The sequence below is a fragment of the Aotus nancymaae genome, unplaced genomic scaffold (genome assembly GCF_030222135.1).
Source record: "Aotus nancymaae isolate 86718 unplaced genomic scaffold, 86718_ANA_hifiasm-v0.15.2.pri h1tg000012l, whole genome shotgun sequence".
Classification (NCBI taxonomy): domain Eukaryota; kingdom Metazoa; phylum Chordata; class Mammalia; order Primates; family Aotidae; genus Aotus; species Aotus nancymaae.
The window spans coordinates 41663573-41687249 of NW_026988423.1; the positions used below are offsets into that span (position 1 = coordinate 41663573).

Sequence of the window (23677 nt, forward strand, 5' to 3'; positions counted from 1 at the left end):
ACTACTTTTACTTTCCCACCTCTAGATACTTGAGGAATGCTTGGGGCAATGATTGGTCTAGAACAGGCTTGTTCTTATGCAGATATACTGAGTTCATTTTCTTAGATCAACATGACAGAATGCAAAGCTAAGCAAATTATGCAAAGGGACTTACTCTGCACTACAAATAATTAGCTAACAAAGCTAGTTTTGCCTGCTTGTATTGATGTAGCTTCACTAGTACCAAAACTAAGAATGAGGTTACTGACTGATTTTTCTGATTTAATAGTTCTAGTCCCACCCTGCCCTTTGGCCTTTGTTTTGTATTCTTTAACTGGCATCAAAAATGAATTTACCCTATAAAATCATCTTTGGAAAAATGTAAGTGACATCCTCTATCTGCCTTATGTAGCTGGGTCCTTTTCACTGTCTTCTCCAGGAGTCCCGGGTGTCATAGCAGAGCGCTTTGAAGAAGGACTGACGGTAAAGCACTGCGCATTGTCCCTCGTGGGAGAGCCAATCATGTACCCAGAGATCAACAGCTTTTTGAAGTTACTCCACCAGCGTAAAATCTCCAGTTTCCTGGTGACAAATGCACAGTTCCCTGCAGAAATCAGGTGAGTTGTCCAGCCTGTGCAGAGATGCTGCTTGAATCTGTGTTTTACTGCAAAGTAAAAGTAATAGGCATTAATCCATTCGAACAGGATTAATTACTTACTACATACAAATGTTGGGCTTTGGAAGGTGAAGATGGTCCTGCCCTTCAAAATCCATTCTGTTAGGGACAAAAACATTAGTAAAAAGAATAGAGGCACAGATAACTCACAAGGGGAATTCAAAAAGAGAATGATTTTTTTTCCAAATGGGAGAGGCAGGGTAAAACTTTTCAGAGAAGCTGTCATTTAATTTTTTTTTTGGAGTTGGAGTCTCACTCTTTGTCCCAGGCTGGACTGCAGTGGTGCAATTGTGACTCACTGCAACCTCCGCCTCCCGGGTTCAAGTGATTCTCCTTCCTCAGCCTCCTGAGTAGCTGGGACTACAGATGCCTAGCACCACGTCTGGCTAATTTTTTTCTTTTCTCTTTTTTTTTTTTTTGGATTTTTAATAGAGGTGAGCTTTCACCTTGTTGGTCAGTGTGGTCTCCAACTCCTGACCTCAAGTGATCCTCCTGCCTCAGCCTCTCAAAGTGCTGGGATTACAGGCATAAGCCACTGTGCCTGGCCTAATTTTTATCTTTGTTTGGGATTGGTACTTGAGAAAGTAGGAAACTATATTTTGCTAATAAGGAACTTCCCGAGAAAGATGTGGAGTTGGGGTATTTGTGATAACCGTTACATACATGTAGTTTATTCAGACCACAGAGTGTGTGAAAGAGAGTGGCAGGTGGAAGTCAAGTTGGGAAGGTTGGGACTAGATGGTCTGGGACTTCAAATGCAGTTCTTTAGAAAGATCTTGCTTCCTGCAGAGCAATCTGCCAGCATGGTATAAAATGGGAGAGACAAGAAGGAGCAGGAACCTAGATAGGAGATTATTGTGTTTGCTTAGGTCAGAGTTACAAGGGAGCAAGTAAGTCAGTGCAAATGAGGGAGTCTTAAAAAAAGATGCTGTTGAAGGATTGCTAGGTATGGTTGACGACCTGCTTGTGTGGCTCTGAGAGGCTAGCAAAGAGGACTAGGTAATTACACTGAAAGTTCCAGCCATGTTGATTGCTAGGATTATGGGGTCCCATAATGGCAGAGGGCTCTTATAAGGAAGGGTCAGGTTAGGTATTAGGATGATGAGGTTGGGTTGGATGGCTTAAGGGAGGGCTCTCCTGATAGGGATGATCAAAGGCATCTCCTGGGGCCTCTGGGGAAATGATCTGTTTCTGTGTCATACTGGGACTAGGCACACACTATTGTGCCAAAAGTATTATTAAATTTTAATTTCTGTGAATGCCATCATGGGTTGAGGTAATGCCATCATGGATTGAGGAAAATTATGAAATAAGATATTTACTTGAAAATGTCCAGCAAAATGCTGGGCACATTTGGTAGATGTTATTGAGTCTTTCCCTCTCTTGCTGGTGAGTGTTCTCAAGCCTGCAGAGGGACTATGGCAAACGACAAGATGTTAGTACTAGTCTTGATTGCCGTCTTCAACAAACAAATGAGTTATGATGACATATGGTTCCAAAGAAATGTTTCCTCATTTACTAAACCTGATTGGTAAACGAGGAGGGAGACAAAAAGGAAGAAGTGAGGTGGCAGGATTGGAGGAACTCCTGAAAGTGAGTTTAAAAAGTGGATGGGCTTACTCTATCAGGAATCATCAAGAAAGAAGGAATGCTTGGGAAATGGAGGTTATGTTACTGGGTTTCTAAAGCATGCTTGAAGCTCCTAATACGAAGTGTGCTGTGCTTCAGGGAATAGGCATGGAAATTGTGTTGTATCTTTTACATTATGTCCTTCCCTGGCGCAAGACAGAATATGTAGAAAGTAGCCATTCTAGATTCAGATCTGAAAAAGGGGGCATGTCTTTGTTATCCGTTGAAAAAGCTATTCAGAAAGAGAAGAACAAAACCAAGTCTGAGATCTACAGATTACTGCTAGGATATGGGAAGAATTTCCTCTCATGGGAGTCTGGTAGACATGGGTTGAGGGCGTAATCTTTCAGTTTACCTTTTTCTGAAACAGAGCTTCCTCCTGGCTTGGGAATAATGTGTGTGCCCAAATGTTAGGAAGTTCTAAGTATAAGGCAACCTCCTGCCCCCACATTTTCCCAATGAAAGATTTGAATTATCCAGAAAAAAACGTCAAAAACAGAATGATGAAAATTGCCATGCTGGATACCATGATGTGTCATAAGACCACAAGTTTCAAACACTCTGGATTACAGAGCAGTGGAACAAGATAGTCTTGAGATAGCCTTTACTTTTAAACTAATACTTTCAGGACTTGAGGCCTCTCTGAATTAAACTAAAGACTCTCCCCGCCGTCCCCCATATCACAAGAGAAAATAGAAAGAAAAAGTTCTCTACGAGGAAATAATCTTCCTTATTTCTGTGAATTAGGAGGAAACAAAATACCAGTTGTCTCTGGTGTCTTAATTTCTTTCAGAAGAATAAGGCTGTAGATGAACTAATAGAACACAGGCCATGTATTTTGGAAGTTTCCTTTAATGTTGATAATGCTAATTCTAGACAGCAAGTCAGCTCATACAGTTCAGCTATTAGCTGAGTCTCTTACAACCGTTTCATCTTTGAGCACACTATAAGAATTAAAGAAAGAGGAGAGCAACAAGAAGGGTGGCTCAACACTCAACAGGTTTAATTTAAACCTGGGAGGGGCTTCTGACCTTACACATACAGTAGGAGGTAATAATGCTCTCTGGGTGGTTGAGTGGCCTGTTTATTTTTTACTTTTTTTAATTAAAAAATATTTTTTTTTCTAAGTAGCTGCAATACCACCTATACTCTGGTATCTTTTGAGGGGAGTCTTGACTTTGTCAATTGGTCTGCATTATATTCAGGCTGGTGGCTTTTTCAGGGTACCAAACCTTTCCCTAAAAGAGTTTCAGTCTTCCCTCCAGCTCCAAAGCATATATGACTGTGTGTTAGTCTGTTCTCGCATTGCTGTAAGGAGCTAAGTGAGACGGGGTAATTTGTGATGAAAGAGGTTTAATTGGCTCACAGTTTTGCAGGCTGTTTAGGAGGCATGGCAAGGGAGGTCTCAGGAAACTTACAATCATGGTGGAAGGCAAAGGGGAAGCAGGCACATCTTCACACAGTGGAGCAGGAGGGTGAGAAAGAAGGGGGATGTGTTACACACTTTTAAACAGCCAGGTCTCATGAGAACTCACTCATTATCATGAGAATAGCAAGGGGAAAGTCCCCATCATCCAACCACGTCCCACCAGGCCCCTTCTCCAACATTAAGGATTACAATTCAACATAAGATTTGGGTGGGGACAGAGCCAAATTGTATGAGACTCTTTACTGACAGTTCTGCCCCTGAGAGGAGTTTTCACAGTGAATGATCCTCCAGGATTTATGGGAGAGCCAGATATTGGTTGTGGTTGCTGTGTAGAAGCAAACCTTAGGCAAATGAGAAAGCTTTTGCTTTCTAAGTAGCTTTATGCTTTTGTTTGTCAAAACAGAGGTTAATAAAAGTGACAAGAATGTGTAGCACACTTCATGTTAATAGGCCTGGTGTTGATTATACAGGAGAAAAGCCGTATCTTCATAGGAACGTACCAATATATTTTAACATGTGTCAGTTCTCTTTTGCTGCAGCCACCCACCTCAAAATGTGTGGCTCTAACTAACAATCATTTATTTAGCTCATAACTCTGCAGATCAGCCTGAAAGTCTTTTGGCCTTGGGTGGCTTTCCTCGTCTCAGTATTGCTCAGTGAATGAATCTGCCAGGGCTGGGTGGTTGATGATGGGCTGGGCTGGACGCGGGAGCCTCTATTCGTGTGACCTCTCATCCCTCAGCAGCTATGCTGCACTTGATCACAGGGTGCCAGGGTTTCAAAGAGCAGCAAGGGGGGCAAGCCTCAGCGCACGAGTGTCTTTCAAGCCTTTGCTTACTTCACGTGGCGGAGCTTCAGGTAAGTGAGAAGCACGCAGATCTATAGGCAAGGGCACATGGGTGCTGGGACAGGAGTCGATGGCCATATTTACAGTCTGCATACAGCACAACAGACCACACTTGTCAAGGAGCATAACCTTGAACCTACTGGGGCTCAGTGTTCTTCAGGAACTCAGTTGGTGATTATAATTACGTGAATAGCCCAGGTGATATACAATCCATTTTCTCCTTAAGCCCAGAGGTCTCAAACCCACAGTTGATAAGAAGTAGGTTTTGCTTTTCCTACAGCATGTCTAACACTTTTTTTTGGAGCCAACATTGAAAAATCAAGAGGTTTTATATAAAATCTGGACTTTGGACTTTTGAAAAGAAGATGCTCTGGCAGAAGTTGTCAAGAGCCAAGGAGTAGTTATGTTTCCATGAAGCCCTGTTCTTTTCAGCTTCCCACACGCCTCCCATCTTGCTCTTTCCTCAGCCCTGAGGCTGAGTGTCATCTGCCACCTGTCAGAGGAATTGCACGGTTGATTTTCTTATAGCAGAGAAATTCCTATCACCATTTCTAACAAAGTGAAATAATGAAAGATAGACTGAGAGGCCACATAGTCCCAGAAAAATGGAAGAAAGCCTATCACTTTGAGTAAGGAGAGAATATTCTTGTGTGCTTCATATGCAATCTGCATTTTGATACACAAAGAACTTCCCCACCCCCTTAAAAGTGGCTTATGTGACTCACATTATTTCCTTGGTCCCTGTAGACCTACGAGTTTAGAACTTTGTTCTAGAACACTGCACCATCTGTGCATTCAGCTTTGCAGTCAGAGAGGAGCCTCATAGCTGATGTCATTGCTGCGACAGAAGACTCCATGGAGTCATTTCTTATACACTTCTCTGTGCGGTGATGCCAACGACACCTCCTGCCCCCAAATTTCAACCGTGTGTCCCTTTACTTTTGAACACCTTCTTGAAACTATGCAGGAAGTTTATTCTCTTTCTTCTGCTGCTTCTGTGTTTCTGTTATTTTGTTTGCTTTGTGTTTTGTTTTCTTTAGTTTTTGCTGAGACATTCACCCACATCTTTTAGAGAACCTCTATAAACCGGATTTAACCTATATCACAGAAATAGAGCATTCCAACCAGAAACTTTTAGAGTACAGATTTTTTTTCTTTTTTTTTTGGGACAAGATCTCACCCCGTCACCCAGCCTGGAATGCAGTGGCGGGATCTCAGCTCACTGCAGCCTCTGCCTCCCGAGTTCAAGTGATTCTCCCAACTCAGCCTCCATTGTAGCTAGGAATGCAGGCGCATGCCACCACACCAGCTAGTTTTTTTTTTTTTATTTTTGAGAGGAAATGGCGTTTCACCATGTTGACCAGGCTGGTCTCGAACTACTGACCTCAGCTGATGTGTCCACCTTAGCCTCCCAAAGTGCTGGGATTATAAGCCTGAGCCACTGTGCCTGGCCTGGATAGTTTCAAGAGCACAGAACTTGTTCACAGAAAAATTTCCAAATGGCCATTTGCTGAACATTGTAGACATTTCAAAAAAGTGTCAAAATTATGTAGAGCATATTATCTGAACACAATGGACTTAAACTAGAAATCAATACCAAAAAATAATTAAAATATGCTGGAATTTAAGCAGTACACAGTACACTTCTTATTTACTTGTGGGTCAAAAAGAAGTTACATTGGAAATAGAAAATACATTGATGAATGATGATAGGTAAGAAAACAAAATATGTGGGTTGGATGGCAGCAGAAATAGCAGAGCACAGATCTTAAAAACCCTGTCTCACCATGAAAACAATGAGAATAGTGGCAAAAATGGTCACAAGAGACTTTTTCTTACCTTTGGAAATTAACCAAAGGCACACAACAATGTGAGGAGCATCTATTTATGAAAAAGTGGCTGCATCTCAGTAAGAACAGTGAGCTTTGTGATGTTAACTTGCTCTATTCTGTTCTCACTTTCCTAGCTCTTACAGTAGCCTTGAAAACCAGCCACTCACAACCACAGTGAAAACCAGCAGCCTGGCAGCCGTGAGAGGGGGCAAAACAGAGTGGGGACCCCTTCAAAGTCTCATTCCTGGAAAACTGTCATTCTATATGACTTGTATGGCATACCTCTCACAGGGGTTGTCTTTGTTTGAAGTGACTCAAGTTTGTCTGGTGCAAAAAGCCTTCCTCTGATGTTTCATGTAAACAATTATAGACGATTGTTTAGCTTCACAAAGCTGCCTGAAGTGGTAGTAACAGCTAGGGCAAACAAGAAGCTCACCAACAAATGTTAAAGGAAAAGCTGGGCCATGAGGTGTCACAGGGGACTTTGAAAAGCTCCATCGTATTCCTGGGAATCTCTAACACCACTCACGTGATCAGGGCGATGGGCTTGTCAGAGAAGACTTGAGAAGACCCTGTGCTCTTAGCTCTTCCTGAGCAAGCAGGCAGTGAAAACCAAGCCAGAGTTAGAGACCACCTGCCTGAGTGATGAAAGCATCCCCCAACGAAAACACAGAGCCCCTCAACAAAGGCTGGGAGGCTTACCAGTTGGAAGCATTTAAGGACATCTCTCTCCATCATGAGCTGACCACTAAGCTAACCAAACAGAGACTTCAGAGGCCAAATACAACAATGAATATTGAATTTACCAAATTATTTCAGTGACAACAAACACAACAGCAAAAGAAAACCAAGAAACAACCAAAACAATATCCCCAAAACCAAACTAAACAAACCTGGGTTGAGAGGTATCTGATTTCCAGAGTTGCCACTAATATTATTTAAAATAATGGCCAGGCACAGTGGCTCATGTCTGTCATCCCAGCACTTTGGATGGCTGAGGCAGGAGGATTGTTTGAGGCTAGGAGTTTGAGACTGGCCTGGGCAACATAGCAAGACCCTGTCTCTACAAAAAATTTAAAAATTAGCCAAGTCTTTTGGTGCATGCCTGTAGTCCCAGCTACTGAGGATGCTGAGGCGGGAGGATTGCTTGAGCTCAGGAATTCAAGATTGCAGTGTGCCGTGATCATGCCACTGCACTCTAGCCTGGGGGGCAAAGTGAGACCTTGCCTCAAAAAATAAATAAATTTTTTTTAAAAGTCTAGTTTTTACTTTAAAAAAACCCACAGGAGGCTGGGCGCGGTGGCTCACGCCTGTAATCCCAGCACTTTGGGAGGCTGAGGCAGGTGGATCACAAGGTCAGGAATTCCAGACCAGCCTGGCCAATATGGTGAAACCCTATCTCTACTAAAAAAAAAATAATAATAATAATGATTAGCTGGGCATGGTGACGGACGCCTGTATTCCCAGCTACTCGGGAGGCTGAGGCAGATGTTTCATAAAACACTCTGTTGTAGAGCCACACACGTAATTAGTTCTACAATAAAGTATGCTTATTCACAGAAATGGAAAAATTAGGCCAGGCATGGTGGCTCACACCTGTAATATCAGCACTTTGGGAGGCTGAGGCAGGCAGGTCACCTGAGGTCAGGAGTTTAAGACCAGCCTGGCCAGCATGGCGAAACTCCATCTCTACCAAAAAATACAAAAATTAGCCAGGCTTGGTGGTACCTGTCTGTGGAACCAGCTACTTTGGAGGCTGAGATGGGAGAATCTCTTGAACCCGGGAGGTGGAGGTTGTGGTGAGCCGAGATCGTGCCTCTGTACTCTAGCCTGGGTGACAGAGCAAGACTGTCTTTAAAAAAAAAAAAAGAAGAAGAAAAGTGAAGAAGACAAACAGCCTTGTAAGTCAGATTTTACTTCCAAGTGAGTTTGTCTCCAAACTTAGAGAAACAACCTTACGGTTTTTAGAGCTTTTTGGATGTTATAATTGTGGTTAAGAGGTTGTCGGATTGGTGATAAGTGGGGGCACAGGGGAGCCAGATGCAGAGCAGCACACTCTGCTGCCTTTTTAATCCATCCATCACACTGGAGCCACTTTGGTGAGCACTGATCTGATTGTGTCACTGGCTACATAAATCTGCAGTAAGCCAAAGCTAACCATGGCAAGACGTGAGACCTGGCTGCAGGTATACCCCAGTTCCATTTGCCGTGTTAGAGCCGTGGGGTAGTCTGCGATTCCTTTATGCTGCTGTATCTCACAGCTGCAGGCCTTTGCTCTTCCTCTTTGGACATCCCTGGAAATGATCTCATTATCTTCCTAATGACCTCTGTGTCCTTCAGAGATCAGCTTTGACTTTGACATTGTTACATCTTTTCTATGATTTTGCCAAGCAAAACCAGCTCACTGCTCCATTTATTCCCTTTGCATTTTCCCCACCTTAGTCATGGCGCTGAGTACGTGGTGAGACTCTCACCTGTTCCCTCCAGAATGTAAGTATTGAGGACTGAGCCTCTTGGACCCAGTGTCCAGTTTATAGCAGTCCCTGAATAACTATTGAGTGAAATAGATAAGCCCATGTGTGAAAGGAATTTTCAGAATTTCTTCCCGAGGACTTGTTGTTTTGACTTCTCTTAGGACTTTGCAGTCAGAATCTGCATGTCACAGATCATCCGTATTCTCTTGGATTTTTCACTGTATGGAATACTGTTTGTTACTTGTAATTGCTGGGACCTGAACACTGAGCCACACTGTGGATTTTGCCATCATGGCGCAGGGTTAGGAGAAAGGCTCTGGAGTCATCTCTGGGCTTGAATCTCCTTGACACTTATTCTTTTTCTTTTTCCCTCCCTCCCTCCCTCCCTCCCTCCCTCCCTTCCTTCCTTCCTTGCTTGCTTCCTTCCTTCCTCCCCTTCCTCCCCTCCCCTCCTTCTCCTTCCCTTCCTTTCCTTCCTTTTTTCCCTTCCTTTTTTCCTTTCAGAGGGAGTCTCGCTTTGTTGCCCAGGCTGGAGTGCCGTGGTGTGATCTCAGCTCCCTTCAACCTCTGCCTCCCGGGTTCAAGCGATTCTTGTGCCTCAGCCTTTTGAGTAGCTGGAATTATAGGTGCCTGCCATCATGCCCGGCTAATTTTTGTATTTTTAGTAGAGACAGGGTTTCACCATGTTGGCCAGACTGGTCTCGAATTCCTGACCTCAGATGATCCGCCCGCCTCAGCCTCTCAAAGTGCTAGGGATTACAGGTATGAGCCACTGTGCCTGCCCTGATGCTTATTATTTAGAGATCCTTAGCCTCTTGAACCTCAGCTTCATCATCTCTAAAATGGGCCTAAGTAGCAAATGCATGGTTGTCTTATTGTGATGATTCAGTGAACTAAACTGATGAAGAGTAAAGCACACAGCAGAGTGTGCCTGGCTCAGTGAGTGGTAAATAATTCTTTCCTCCTCATTCACTCTCCTCCTCACTTCCTCCTGAGCTATTTGGCTTGCTCTGATAGCCCCAGATTGTCTTAGAGATTTAGGTTTTAATATCACTGGATGTTTGGGTCACTCTGGTTATTTTTTTATCCCAAGGAGGAGCTTCAAAGTCACTATTTACTTGGATTTCTAACAAACATAAATGTCTCTTCTTTTTTTTTTCTTTCTGCAGATATTGTCAGGCCTCATTCTACCTTCCAAGGTTCAGAAGATAGAATGAGGCCTGATGGTCTCTACAGAAAGGAAACATGGGGAGGGAGTTTTATGTTCGTCAGCACATTTTTATATATGATAATTCTTAACTCAGAGATTTGAAATTAAGACGAAGGGCCCTTACAATACTCATACCAAGAATCCTTGGGCATTTTTACAGAGGATTGGGCTTAAGGTTATCTGTCTTAAATATTGTCTCTTTTTCTGGGGAGCAGAGAATATTCTTTTTAATGACTCCCAGCAGTGCCTTGAGATCCTCGGATACAAGAAGAATTATGATGATTTTGATGATGTAAGACTCTTTTGCTTTTGGGGAACATTTGTTATCTCCATGTAGAATAGAGACAGGTAAGTGACCCTCCTGGGACCCTCATTGTCTTTTCTGGGTGAATAGAGACCAGTGGTAGACAGAAATAAGGTCCCTAAAGCTCGGAAAATATCTCCAAAGCTGTCTTTGCTAATTTTGAGCCTCTTCAAAATGAGCTCTGCAGTTCCTAGGGACCTTTTCCTCCTCTCCATTCTCCCTCTGCTCCTTAACAAGAGATCTCTAGACTTCCTTGGGAGTAGCGTCTCAGACATCCAGTATTGACTAGAATTCCTTACTGGTAGTGTCAGTGTCCAGGGCTTCCTATTTTGTAAATGATAGAGGTTTATAAAAGAAGTATGGCCTTTGGAATGTACTGTTCATAATCTTAAGCAGTTATGGAAGCATAGAAAAGGTCAGGACAGTTCTCATTTTGCATCAGGAAGCTTTTGACAAAGTCCTGTTTAGTCAGATGATGATAGCCAGTAGTAACCATTAAGATAGTCTTCTTTTTTTTTTTTTTGTAAAAGAAAAATCCAGTTAAGGAAATATAGCTTGTCTTTTATTAAAGAGGCGCCCAGCAAAGGAGTGATGAGACAGAATGCTGTTATTACTGATGCTTTTGTTTTACATTTTCAGTAATTAATGTGCTTTGCTCAGTCGTGACCCATTGCCTGAACTTTGAAGGATTCCCTTAGTACATCGGTGCTGCAGGGACATTAAGGCACGAGAGCCTGCCAGCATCTTCGTCACCTCTTTCCTACATTTGGTCAGAGCCTCTCTACTTTTAATGAAAGTGAATAGAAGTCTAGACACTTCTGATTTTTCTACGTCACTAAGCTACATCATTGCAAGCATCTGTTTGGCCTGTATTCCCTTAAAAATTCTGTCTGCTGAAATTGACAATATCTCCTAAAAAGTAGCTTTAGTGTCTGCCTGTGTGGCTGGATAAAAAGAAAAATAGGATTTTTGCTCTTCAAGATCTTACACTCAAAGATTGATAAGGCTGCTGCTGATACATCTATAAAGCACATAAACCATCTTAAAGTGGTGAATTGTATGGCATGTGAATGATATCTTCATTTTTTAAAAATACATGGACTTTGAAACAAAAAGTGCATAAATTTCTAGGGGGCAGTGTGGAATAAATTGTGGAATCGTTATAGAAAAAGAATATTGGGAGAATTTGATCAGAGGATTATTAAGGGGGTATTTCTTTCTTCTAGTTCTAAATTTACTGAAGAGAATGAATTATGAGACCCATTTGAAGGGAGAAGGGGAGAGGCTTTAGAAAAAGTACAGTCTAGGCTGGGCACAGTGGCTCACACCTGTAATCCCAGCACTTTGGGAGGCCAAAGCGGGCGGATCACTTGAGGTCAGGAGTTTGAGACCAGCCTGGGTAACATGGTGAAACCCTGTCTCTACTAAAAATACAAAAATTAGCCCAGCATGGTGGTGGGGCACGCCTGTAATCCCAGCTACTTGAGAGGCTGAGGCAGGAGAATCTTGAAACCTGGGAGGTTTCAGTGAGCTGAGATCGCACCACTGTACTCCAGCCTGGGTGACAGAATGAGACCCCGCCTCAAAAAAGAAAAAGTGCAATCTAGGTTTAATGTATAACTTGTGAGAAATCTAGTAGGGTGGGGCACAGTGGCTCACACTGCTAATTCCAACACTTTGGGAGGCTGAGGTAGGTGGATCGCCTGAGCCCAGGAGTTCCAGACCAGCCTGGGTAACATAGTGGGGCCCCTTTCTCTACAGAAAAATTTAAAAAATTAGCCAGGTGTAGCGGCACATGCGTGTGGTCCCATTGAGACACTGAGATAGGAGGGTCGCTTGAGCCGGGGAGATTGAGACTGCAGTGAGCTGTGATTGCACCACTGCACTGCAGCCTGATGAGAATGAGACCCTGTCTGGGGACTGGGGCCGGGGGAAAGGCCTACTAGAAGGACCTACTAGAAATGTACTAGGTAGGAATGAAATTATGAAGCGAAGAAGTGAATTTGAGAGAAGTGGAGAGTGAGTGGTGTTCATGGAAACTGCATTTTTTTCTTCTGTGTAATTACGAGGTTGCTGCTGTTTTAGGTCTGCACTGCTTAAAGTTCCCCAAATGGGTCATTGTTTGCCACTCAGGGCTTGACATGAAACCCATTCCCACTGTTGGAAGCCTAGGTGTGACTCTGTGTCTTTCGAATAAGGCCTGAGCTTTTGGGATTCTTTCTTGCTCCTTAGAGGTTTTCTGTCAGTGAATGGATGGAGGGAGGTGGCCTAGCTGTGCAGACCCAACGTGGCTGGCAGAATATGTGGGTGGGAAAGTGCGATCAGAGAGCCCCTCTAATTGTGCTGGGCTGATGTTGTCAGACCTGAACTTAGATCATATTTTATTTTACATTGAATTTTAAGTAATTCAATGTTTTCAATGCATTAGGAATTGTTTCCAGTCATTTAAAAAATAACCAGAGGCTGTCTGGGCACGGTGGCTCATGCCTATAATCCCAGTCACTTTGGGAGGCTGAGGTGGGCAGATCACCTGAGGTTGGGAGTTCGAAACCAGGCTGACCAACATGGAGAAACCCTGTCTCAAAAAATAAATAAATAAATAATAACCAGAGGCCATCCCATTTTGTCATATTATTAAAATCATTAGTTCAGTCTTTTGGGGAGAAGTGGAAGTCTCTAGACCAGTGAAATGTTTAATCCCTTTATCTATTATAGATTGCAAGTTTTACATCATGGAAAGGCTGATAGAGGAATATGTTTTCTTTCTTTTTTTTTTTTTTTTTTTTTTTAATTTACTAAGGAACCTCAAGCCAGTTACTCAGCTGTATGTCAGTGTGGATGCCAGCACCAAAGAGCGTCTGAAGAAAATCGACCGCCCACTCTTCAAGGATTTCTGGCGGAGATTCCTTGACAGTTTAAAAGCCTTGGCAGCCAAGGTAAGAATTATGACATCTTAAAAATAAATAACCCTCAGGTGTGTACTGAAGTTAAAAAGAATGAAAGAAAGAAAGATGAAAGAAAAGAACCGAGGTACTTTCTCTTCTTTTCTCTTTAAAATAAAAAAAAAGTGAAATATAACTTTCAACTTTTTAAAGACTTCCTTCTTCAAGGAACTTTGAATATTTACTATTTGATAAATATTTATTGAGTTCCTCTTAAGTTTGTAGCACTATGCTTAACATATATCATTTGCCTTTAAGTCAGGAGTTCAAGACCAGCCTGACCAACGTGGTCAAACCCCATTTCTACTAAAAATACCAAAAGATTAGCTGGTTGTGATGGCACGTGCCTGTAATCCCAGCTACTCGGGAGGCTCAGGCAGGAGAATCACTTGAATCTGGGAGGTGGAAGCTGCAGTGAGTCAAGATCATGCCCCTGCACTCCAGCCTGGGTGACAGAGTGAGACTCCATTTCAAAAAAAAAAGAAATAAAAAATAAAAATAAAATAAAATGGCATAGTATTTGCAAATAACCTACACACATCCTCCTATACTTTATATCATCTCTAGATTACTTATAATATGTAGTACAATGTAAATACCATGTAAGGAGTTGTTATACTGCATTTTAAATATTTGTGTGATTTTTAATTGTTCTATTTTTTCCAAATATTTTTCATCAGTGGTTGGTTGAATGTGTGGAAATGGAACCCACAGATACGGAGGGCAGACTATACATAGCCATCTTAAAAGAGACATCTACAGGCTGGGTGTAATCTGAGGCTCACACCTGTAATCCCAGCACTTTGGGAGGCCAAGATGGATAGATCACTTGAGGTCAGGAGTTTGAGACCAACCGGGCAACATGGCAAAACCCTATGTCTACCAAAAAAAAAAATACACACACACACACACACACACACACACACACACACACACACACACTCACTAGCCATGTGTGGTGGCATATAGCTGTGGTCCCAGCTACTCACAAGGCTAAAGTGGGAGGATTGCTCAAGCCTGGGAGGCAGAGGTTTTAGTGAGCCGAGATCGCTCCACTGCACTCCAGCCTGGGCAACAAAGTGAGACCCTATCTCAAAAAAAAAAAAAAAAAAAAAAAGCCTGCAAATAGTTTATGTTTAAATATGAAGTTAATTTTCGTGAATTTCTAGAAGCAAATTTCCTAAGCCATCAATAGCCTCAGAATGTTCACATCGAATAGCTTTTTCTGCAGACATTTGGCCCTTCTTGTGTGTTTTCATGTGGCAAGCTTACCTTCCTTTTCTTTTTCATCTAAAGTAACCTTCTGGCTCTGTTCTTCCATCAATCCTCCTTCCTTCCTTGCTTCCTTTCTGTCACTTTTCTAAGCATTCTTTGTGCACTCCTGACATCTGACTTATAATGAGAATCACCCCAGGAGCTTTAAAAAAAATGACAATTTCCTGGTCCTCATGGCGTCTGAGAATCTGCTTGTTAGACATCCCTGGTGTCATTTGGTATGCAGCCAGATACGGGAATCACTGTCCCAGAAAAATTCCCTTCTCTCCTGTGCCCAGCGCTTGCTTTGACATCCCTAACCCCTCGCTGTCTGGCCTCAGTGTACATTTCCTGACTCCTTTTTCACCGTATTCCCCAGAGGGGCCATGCTTCCCTGCTTACGTTGCCGTTTCCGCACACGTGGCCACTACCTTCTCCTTTCTGAGTCTTTGATTTGATTATTATCTCCCCAGATTTGGGAAGGAATGTCCTTTCTTTCCCTTGTTTGACTTGTAGAAATTCTGTGTACCTCCTAGACCCAGTTTTGTTACTACCTTTACTGCAAAGTCTTTTCTCATTACAATTAGCTGCACCTTTCTCCCTTTCTAAGTTTTATATCTATTAAAAAGCACTGTTTTTCTTCTGTTTTGTCTTAGCTGCTCTCTCCTGATATATATTCCTTACTTATGTCTGAATTCTGCACAATGTCAAGCACAGCACAGTATTTCATAAATGTTTCCATTTTTTTCTTGGAGGCTGGGTCTTGCTCTGTCACCAAAGCTGTAACACAGTGGCACCATCATAGCTCACTACAGCCTCCAATTCCTGGGCTTAAACGATCCTCTTACCTCAGCCTCCCAAGTATCTGGGATCACAGGCACATACTGCCATGCCCAAATAATTTTTTGCAGAGACGGTCTTGAACTCCTGGCCTCAAGCAATCTTCCTGCCTTGGAAGTGTTGGGATTATAGGCATGAGCCACTGCTCCAGGCCTGATAAATATTTCTTTTTTTCTTTTTATTTTTTTGAGATGGAGTCTCATTCTGTTGCCCAGGCTGGAGTGCAGTAGCATGAACTTGGCTCACTGCAACCTCCACCTGCTGGGTTCAAGCGATTCTTCTGCCTCAGCCTCCCCAGTAGCTAGGATTACAGGTGCATGCCACGATACCTGGCTAATTTTTGTATTTTTAGTAGAGACGAGGGTTTCACCATGATGGCCAGGCTGATCTCGAACTCCTGACCTCAAGTGATCCACCTGCCTCGGCCTCCCAAACTGCTGGCATTACAGGTGTGAGCCACCTCGCCCTGCCGAAACGTTTCTTAAGAGAATGAATGGGTGGAAACTCAACAGAGATTTGTGACATAGCATATGCGTTTTAGCAACTCTCCAGCTGTTTAAATTTTCAAGGGTTTTTTTCTGTTTTATGCTCGAGAAGTTTAATCTATGCCTTTATTTGTTATTAATAGTGATGTTATTTAAGAAATGAAAAAAGGCCTTTGATTTCTAAGCTGTCTTGGATTTACATAGCATAAAAATCAGAATGGATTTATTTATTTATTTATTTTGAGACAGAGTTTCACTCTTGTTGCCCAGGCTGGAGTGCAATGGTGCAATCTTGGCTCACTGCAAACTCCGCCTCCCGGGTTTGAGTGATTCTCCTGCCTCAGCCTCCTGAGTAGCTGGGATTACAGGCATGTGCCACCACGCCCGGCTAATTGTTTGTATTTTCAGTATAGACGGGGTTTCTCCATGTTGGCCAGGCTGATCTCGAACTCCGCCCACCTTGGCCTCTCAAAGTGTTGGGATTACAGACGTGAGCCACTGTACCCAGCCTCAGAATGGATTTAAATGGGAATAAACAGCAGGATCTGGCAAAGTCAGGCCCAAGATGACAGGGAAACATTAGCACAATAGCTTAATAATAGTTTACTTCTTTTCTTTGGTCAAAATGTTCCACAAACTGATTTCATACCTTGAAGTTACTAGCCTGTGGATGCCAAATTCAATTTAATTACTCTGGGTTTGCTCATGATAGTAATGCAGTAACTTAAAGCTAGAAAATAATTTCAACCCAGGAGCATCTTAAGTAGAAGTCATTATTGTCTCTGTGTAATTCTCGTTGGAAAGCTTCCTTGGGTAAACTGCCCACACATTAGGGCAATTGCTTTCTGAGCATTTTGTAGCAATTAGAGTTTTTGTTCCTTGTTCTTGTGTCATTTTTGTTGCCTTGTAGGAGAAGATCTGTGGCAGAAGGCTGCTCTTAACAATTTTCCTTTGAATCAACTTAAGCTGTTATTTCCTTCTGAATGTCTTATCTTACAAGACACAGTAGATGCTATTAAGCAAGATTTGGTTTACTGTTGCTTAACACTTAAAACATATATTTTGTATTTATATGTATTAGCTAGGGTCGAAGATATAAAAACTCAAATACTGGCTGGGGGTGGTGGCTCAGGCCTATAATCCCAGCACTTTGGGAGACTGAGGCAGGCAGATCACTTGAGGTCAGGAGTTCGAGACCAGCCAGGCTAACATTGTGAAACCTCTTCTCTACTTTTAAAAATACAAAAAAAAAAAAAAAAAAAAATTAGCTGGGCATGGTGGCAGGTACCTCTAATCCCAGCTACTCCGGAGGCTGAGGCAGGAGAATTGCTTCAACACAGGAGGTGGAGGTTGCAGTGAGCCAAGTATACACCACTGTACTCTAGCCTGGGCAACAAGAGTGAGACTCTGTCTCAAAATAAATATGTTAAAATAAAAATAAAAACTCATATTGGATTACTATAAATAAAAGTGCTATTTCAGATATTTTAATTAGAACAGCCATACTGTTATCATCTTCTGTTATTTGATTAGGCTTTTATAATATGCCTGGGCAAGGAAAGGCATTTGAAGAGTGTTTCTTGAACTTTATAAACAAAAAAATTTGATTTGTCCCAAGATTTTCAGCCCATTTCTGATCTAGTACTACCGAAAATAGAAGGTAGCATATTTTGTTTTTAACTCTTGGCAAGTATAATGTTTACATTTCCAGATTTTTATCCTTTGTCAAAATTTTCCTTTTCAATATGAGGAGAGAAATATATTGGTACTTGAGTTTGTGGGCTAAAAACCAATTCCATCAAGATAACAGAGGAAAAAAATGTGTTAGCTTCAGTTTCTGTCTGCGATAGCTACTTGTCAAATAGTTCTTTTTTAAAAAAAGAGAAATACATCTTATACAAGAAAATACTGCCAGCTTTTAGCAGTAAACTTTTATCAGTAATGTGACCAGATGTGTTTCTGCTGGACTATGATTATGCCAAGGTCAAGATCCAGTAGTAAGTTGAACTATTTAATCCTTTTCTATGTTATATATAGCATTGAGATTCTTGAAACCTCATATTTAAAAAGAAAAATGGCCAACATAGTTTCTTGCATTACACATTAACAATGAACATTGGCCCTCTTTCTGCAGATGTTAGGGTGCTCTGACCTGACATCATTTGAACAATGGGTGTTCCATTGTGAAGAAGGGCTTATTATACATCAATGAGATATAAACACCTATCAAATATTTAAATAAACCCTATCATGTATGTGGCCCATAATTTGCAAATGAAGAAATGAACATTTTATATTTGGCTTTATCTTGGGTTATAAAAATATTATATGCTGATTATGGAAATTTGGGGGAAGTAAAGAGAAATATAAAGACACACGGAAAGAAATAACCTATAATTCCAGGACCTTAATGCAATAATTAACATTTGAATTACTTCTACTTCATCCACTGTGGGAGGGCATGCTTTTTTGCAAATTTAATTCCATCTTACATGTTACTCTTGTTTTTGTTTAACATCGTGTTATCAGCATTTTTCCTTGTCATTACACTTCTATGACTGTCACGTTAAGGACAGCGTAGTCATTCATCCTGCCCCGTTTCCTGCTTGTTGGCCAGTATAGGGAACAGCAGGAGTGAGCGATGTCCCTGCACCCTTCTTCCCATCGTAGAGGCCTGACAGTCAGATTTTCTGTCCTTCCCACACTGAGGAAAAAGTCTCAACACCTCTGCTCACACCGAGGACAAAGTCTCAGCACCTCTGCTACTCCCGAGTTGTACAATGCATGTTTCATCACTTTTAAACATTTCTAAAATTGAATGCAGCCAGAGAGGATGTGTTATATATTTAACTGGTAGCATTGAGAGTTTCCCAAAGGAGAAACATAAGATAATGGTACATTAAATCATGGCATGGATTTTATCCTAGAGTTTCTTGTAGTCAGTGAAATGTATCTTCTTCCTTTCCTTCTTTTAGGATGAGCTCGTCTCTCTTCCATGGTTCTGACAAATTTCCCTTCTTGTTGACCTATTTTGTTTATTTCCGTCTCTCATCATTGATGCCAAAGTCTATTCTTGAGCCCTAACCCATCTACCTGCCTCGGCCTCCCATGGTACAGAGATTACACATGTGAGCCAGCACGCCCAGCTGTTTTTTTTTTTTTTTTTTTTTTTAAAAAAAAAACCAGAGTGTCACATCTTTCTATAGAAGTAATTATAGGCCAGGAATGGTGGCTCATGCCTGTAATCCCAGCACTTTGGGAAGTTGAGACCCGTGGATCACGGTGAGGTCAGGAATTTGAGACCATTCAACATGGTGAAAACCTGTCTCTACTAAAAATACAAAAATTAGCTGGGTGTGGTGGCGAGCATTTGTAATCCCAGCTCCTTGGGAGGCTGAGGAAGGAGAATCACTTGAACCTGGGAGGTGGAGGTTCCAGTGAGCCGAGATCATGCCTCTGCACTCCAGCTTAGAGCTTGGGAGACAGAGAGAGATTCCATCTCAAAAAAAAAAGGAATTAAATATAACACTTCGACACTGTTCTTACTGTCTGGATCATTTTTTTTAAAATGGATTTAACAAATAGCCTTCCAAGTCTTGTTTTTGGCAGTCTTCCCCAACTCCTTTCCTCCCCTCCCGTGGTCTGCATTTGGGACTTCTGCATGAAGGGTGCTTGTGCTTTCTCTTACCACCCAGGACAGCAGGGGTTGGTGTGACTGCTTATTTAATTGTCCTTGCTGTGAACTGAAAGGTCCCCTAGGGAAGGCACAATGTGTGTTATGCCTTTTTGTTCACTGCGGTATTCAAAACTGTTAACAAGGTGACTGACACATGATTGCCACATAAGTATCTGGTCAGTGAGCAAATTGCATTTATCCACCCTCCTCTTGGTGTATATTCCATTGTTCCCTGCTTGGTTTAGTCATGGAAAGCTTGGGTCTCTAAAACAAGACTACCAAGGTTTGGATACTAGCTCTGCCTCCTACTGTGTGTGTAATTTGGGGCAAGGGACTCATTTTTCTCACCTGTGAAATGGGGCAAATAACAGAGCCTGCCTTATAAGGCCTAGACAAAAACACCTAGAAACATTATAGGAAGTAATTTTGTTTAAATTTTTAAAGACGATGCCCTCTATCATCATTTTTGTGTGTATGATGAAATATTTTATACATTTGAAAGGATACAGTGAATAAGATAGTAAGTATCACTGTAACTGTAGTCTAGCTGAGGAAGTAAATATATAAATGCATTTGCAGGCCCTGTGGACCTCTTTTCTATCATACTTCTTTTCCTTTCCTTTCTCTCAGAGGGAATCCATATCCTGTAATTGGTGTTTATCATTCCATACTGTATTCAGTATTCCATATTTGATATTTATCATTCCATATATATTTTTTAAAGAGACAGGGTGTATTAGGGTTCTCTGGAGGGACAGAACTAACAGGGAAGATGAATACGTGAAGGGGGGTTTATTAGGGAGAATTGACTCACGCGATCCCAAGGTGAAGTCCCACAGTAGGCCGTCTGCAAGTTGAGGAGCAGGAGAGCCAGTCCAAATCCCAAAACCTCAAAAGAGGGAAGCCGACAGTGCAGCCTTCAGTCTGTGGCTGAAGGCCTGAGAGCCCCTGGCGAACCACTGGTGTGAGTCTGAGAGTTCAAAAGCAAAAGAACTTGGAGTCTGATGTTCGAGGGCGGGAAGCATGCAGCAGGGGAGAAAGATGAAGGCCAGGGGGCCGGGCGCGGTGGCTCAAGCCTGTAATCCCAGCGCTTTGGGAGGCCGAGGCGGGTGGATCACGAGGTCAAGAGATCGAGACCATCCCGGTCAACATGGTGAAACCCCGTCTCTACTAATACAAAAAATTAGCTGGGCATGGTGGCGCGTGCCTGTAATCCCAGCTACTCAGGAGGCTGAGGCAGGAGAATTGCCTCAACCCAGGAGGCGGAGGTTGCGGTGAGCCGAGATCGCGCCATTGCACTCCAGCCTGGGCAACAAGAGTGAAACTCCGTCTCAAAAAAAAAAAAAAAAAGAAAGATGAAGGCCAGAAGACTCAGCCAGTCTAGTCTTTCCACGTTCCTCTGCCTGCTTTTATTCTGGCCGCACTGGCAGCTGATTAGATGGCGGCCACCTGGATTGAGGGTGGGTCTGCCTCTCCCAGTCCACTGATTCAAATGTTAATTTCCTTTGGCAACACCCTCACAGACACATCCAGGAACAATACTTTGCATCCTTAATACAATCAAGTTGACCATCTTAATACAATCAGTATTAACCATCACACAGGGTCTTGCTGTGTTGCCCAGGCTGGAGTGCAGCGGTACAATCATGGCTCACCGCAGCCTTGAACTCCTAGGCTCAAGCAGTCCTCCCACCTCAGCTTCCCAAGTAGCTAGAGACAAAAGTTGTATGCCATTGCGCCTGGCTGAATTTTGCATTTTGTAGAGATATGGTCTCACTGTATTGCCTAGGTTGGTCTTGAACTCCTGGCATCAGGTGATCCTCTGGCCTCCCAAAGTGCTGAGATTACAGACATGAGCCACTGCTCCTGGCCTATCATTCCATATTTATGCTTCAGTCTTATGTAAAACTTCATAAATAATAGAGGATAGTGTTTTCCATATTTTAAAACTTTATGTAATAACATAACCCTAGGTATATCCTTATGCAACTTGATTTAAATTTTGACCATTTTTTAAAAATAAAAAGTTACCTTTTTACCATTTTAAGGCATACAGTTAAGTGGCATCATGTACATTCCCGTTAAGTGCCACTGTCACCACTGTCCATCTCCAGGACTGTTTCATCTCCCCGTACTTCCCCCAAGCTGTGAAACTTCATACGCCCCCTTTTTTTTTTGAGACAGAATTTCACTCTTGTTGTCCAGGCTGGAGTGCAGTGGTGTGATATTGGCTCACTGCAACCTCCGCCTCCTGGGTTCAAGTGATTCTCCTGCCTCAGCCTCCCAAGTATCTGGGATTACAGGCGCGCACCACCACACCCAACCAATTTTTGTATTTCAGTAGAGACAGGGTTTCACCATGTTAGCCAAGCTGGTCTCGAACTCTTGACTTCCAGTGATCCGCCTGCCTGGGCCTCCCAAAGTGCTGGGATTACAGGCATGAGCCATTGCACCCAGCCAGAACTTCATACCCATTAAATAGTAGCCTCCCTCCCTCATTTCTTCCTCCATGCAACCTGTTTTTCTTTTGTCTGATATTATGCTTGTGAGGTATTCATATTGTTATATTTAGCCTTTGAGACTTTGTAACTGCTAGGTAGCCTTCCATCCTGTAAATACTCCCAGATGTAGGAGAAATTCCTACATCTGGGTTATTTCACAGTTTCTAACTCTGCAGTGAACATTATTGAGAGTGTCTCCCTATGCACATATGCAGTATTTATTTTAGGAACTAACCTGTGGTTGGAAGTTGCTGGATCGTAGAATGTATACATCTTAAACTTGAACTTGATTAGATTTTTGTCGTTGGACCCTGTCCTATGTGATTATACCTAGGACACTAGTGCATTAGAATTTCTACTTTCTATCCTCATGAATACTTGGTCTTGTTGTTTATTTTATTTTGTTTATTTTCTGAGACAGGGTCTTGCTCTGGTGGCATGTAGTGCAGTGGTGCCATCACGGCTCACTGCGGTCTCAACCTCCTGGGCTCAAATGATCTTCCCACCTCAGTCCCCCAAGAAGCTGGGACTACAGACGTGCACCACCACGCCCAGCTAGTTTTTTGATTCTTTAACTTGTACAGATGGAGTCTCACTGTGTTGCCCAGCTGGTCTCAAACTCCTGGCCTCAGTGATCCTCCCACCTCGGCGTTCAGAAATGCTGGGGTTATAGGCGTGAGGCACCGTGCCCGGCCATTGTCAGGGTTTTAAGTTTTGCCAGTCTGCTTTGAGGTTTTGTTTTGTATTCCTCCCAGGAGTGGCTGAGCATGTTGTTGCTTTTTGGCTGTTTGCCTTTGTCTAGACTCTTAGAATTTATTCTTTCTGTCTGCATTGGGCTTCTCTAACATTGCTGTGGTTTGCTTTCTCATTTCCTTCAGGACTCCACTCAAATATCACCTTATCAGAGGGTTAGTCCCTGCTCATCCTATGGAAAATAATTTCCCTCCTCAGCAGCACTGCCCGTTCCTCTTCCCTGCTTGTTTTTTTCCATAGCAGCAGCAGCACCAGACTTTCATAGTTAATGGTTTTTTTTCTTTCAACTGTGAAAGCAGGGACATTTTCTCATTGCCTGTGGTATCCTCAGTGCCTCGGATAGTGCTTTGCCTGTAGTATGCATTTAATAAAAACAGAATTGATATAATAATTCATGCACCGTAGTGTTCAGGTTCCCAGAAATGATAACCTTCATCTTAGGCTTGGTGGAATAAACAAGTGCTAAAAGATAAATAAAAGGGGCTGGGCGTGGTGGCTCTCGCCTGTAATCCCAGCACTTTGGGAAGCTAGGCAGGCAGATCACCTGAGGTCAGGAGTTCGAGACAGCCTGGCCAACATGGTAAAACACTCTCTCTACTAAAATACAAAAATTAGCCAGGCGTAGTGGCAGACATGTGTAATCCCAGCTACTCAGGAGGCTGAGGAAGGAGAATCGCTTGAACCTGGGAGATGGAGGTTGCGGTGAGCCGAGATTGCGCCATTGCACTCCAACCTGGGGAACAAGAGTGAAACTCCATCCCCCCCCGCCCCCCAAAAAAAAGGATACAATATGTCCAAACAACTCTGTGAACCTTAGCAGGGTGAATGACTTCACCTTATCAGAGA

The 23677-nt window shown here is 42.6% G+C and overlaps 1 protein-coding gene across 3 annotated transcripts in view; it reads left to right on the forward strand.

The window, feature by feature from the left end:
- LOC105714933 (S-adenosyl-L-methionine-dependent tRNA 4-demethylwyosine synthase TYW1) overlaps positions 1 to 23677 on the forward strand; it is a 257762-nt gene that overhangs the window by 124288 nt on the left and 109797 nt on the right. For all 3 annotated transcript variants that reach the window (XM_012449092.2, XM_012449091.3, XM_012449093.3), the window contains exons 12-13: positions 419 to 596; positions 13181 to 13316. In XM_012449092.2, the coding sequence (XP_012304515.1) occupies positions 419 to 596; positions 13181 to 13316 (314 nt within the window). The remainder of the gene's footprint in view (positions 1 to 418; positions 597 to 13180; positions 13317 to 23677) is intronic.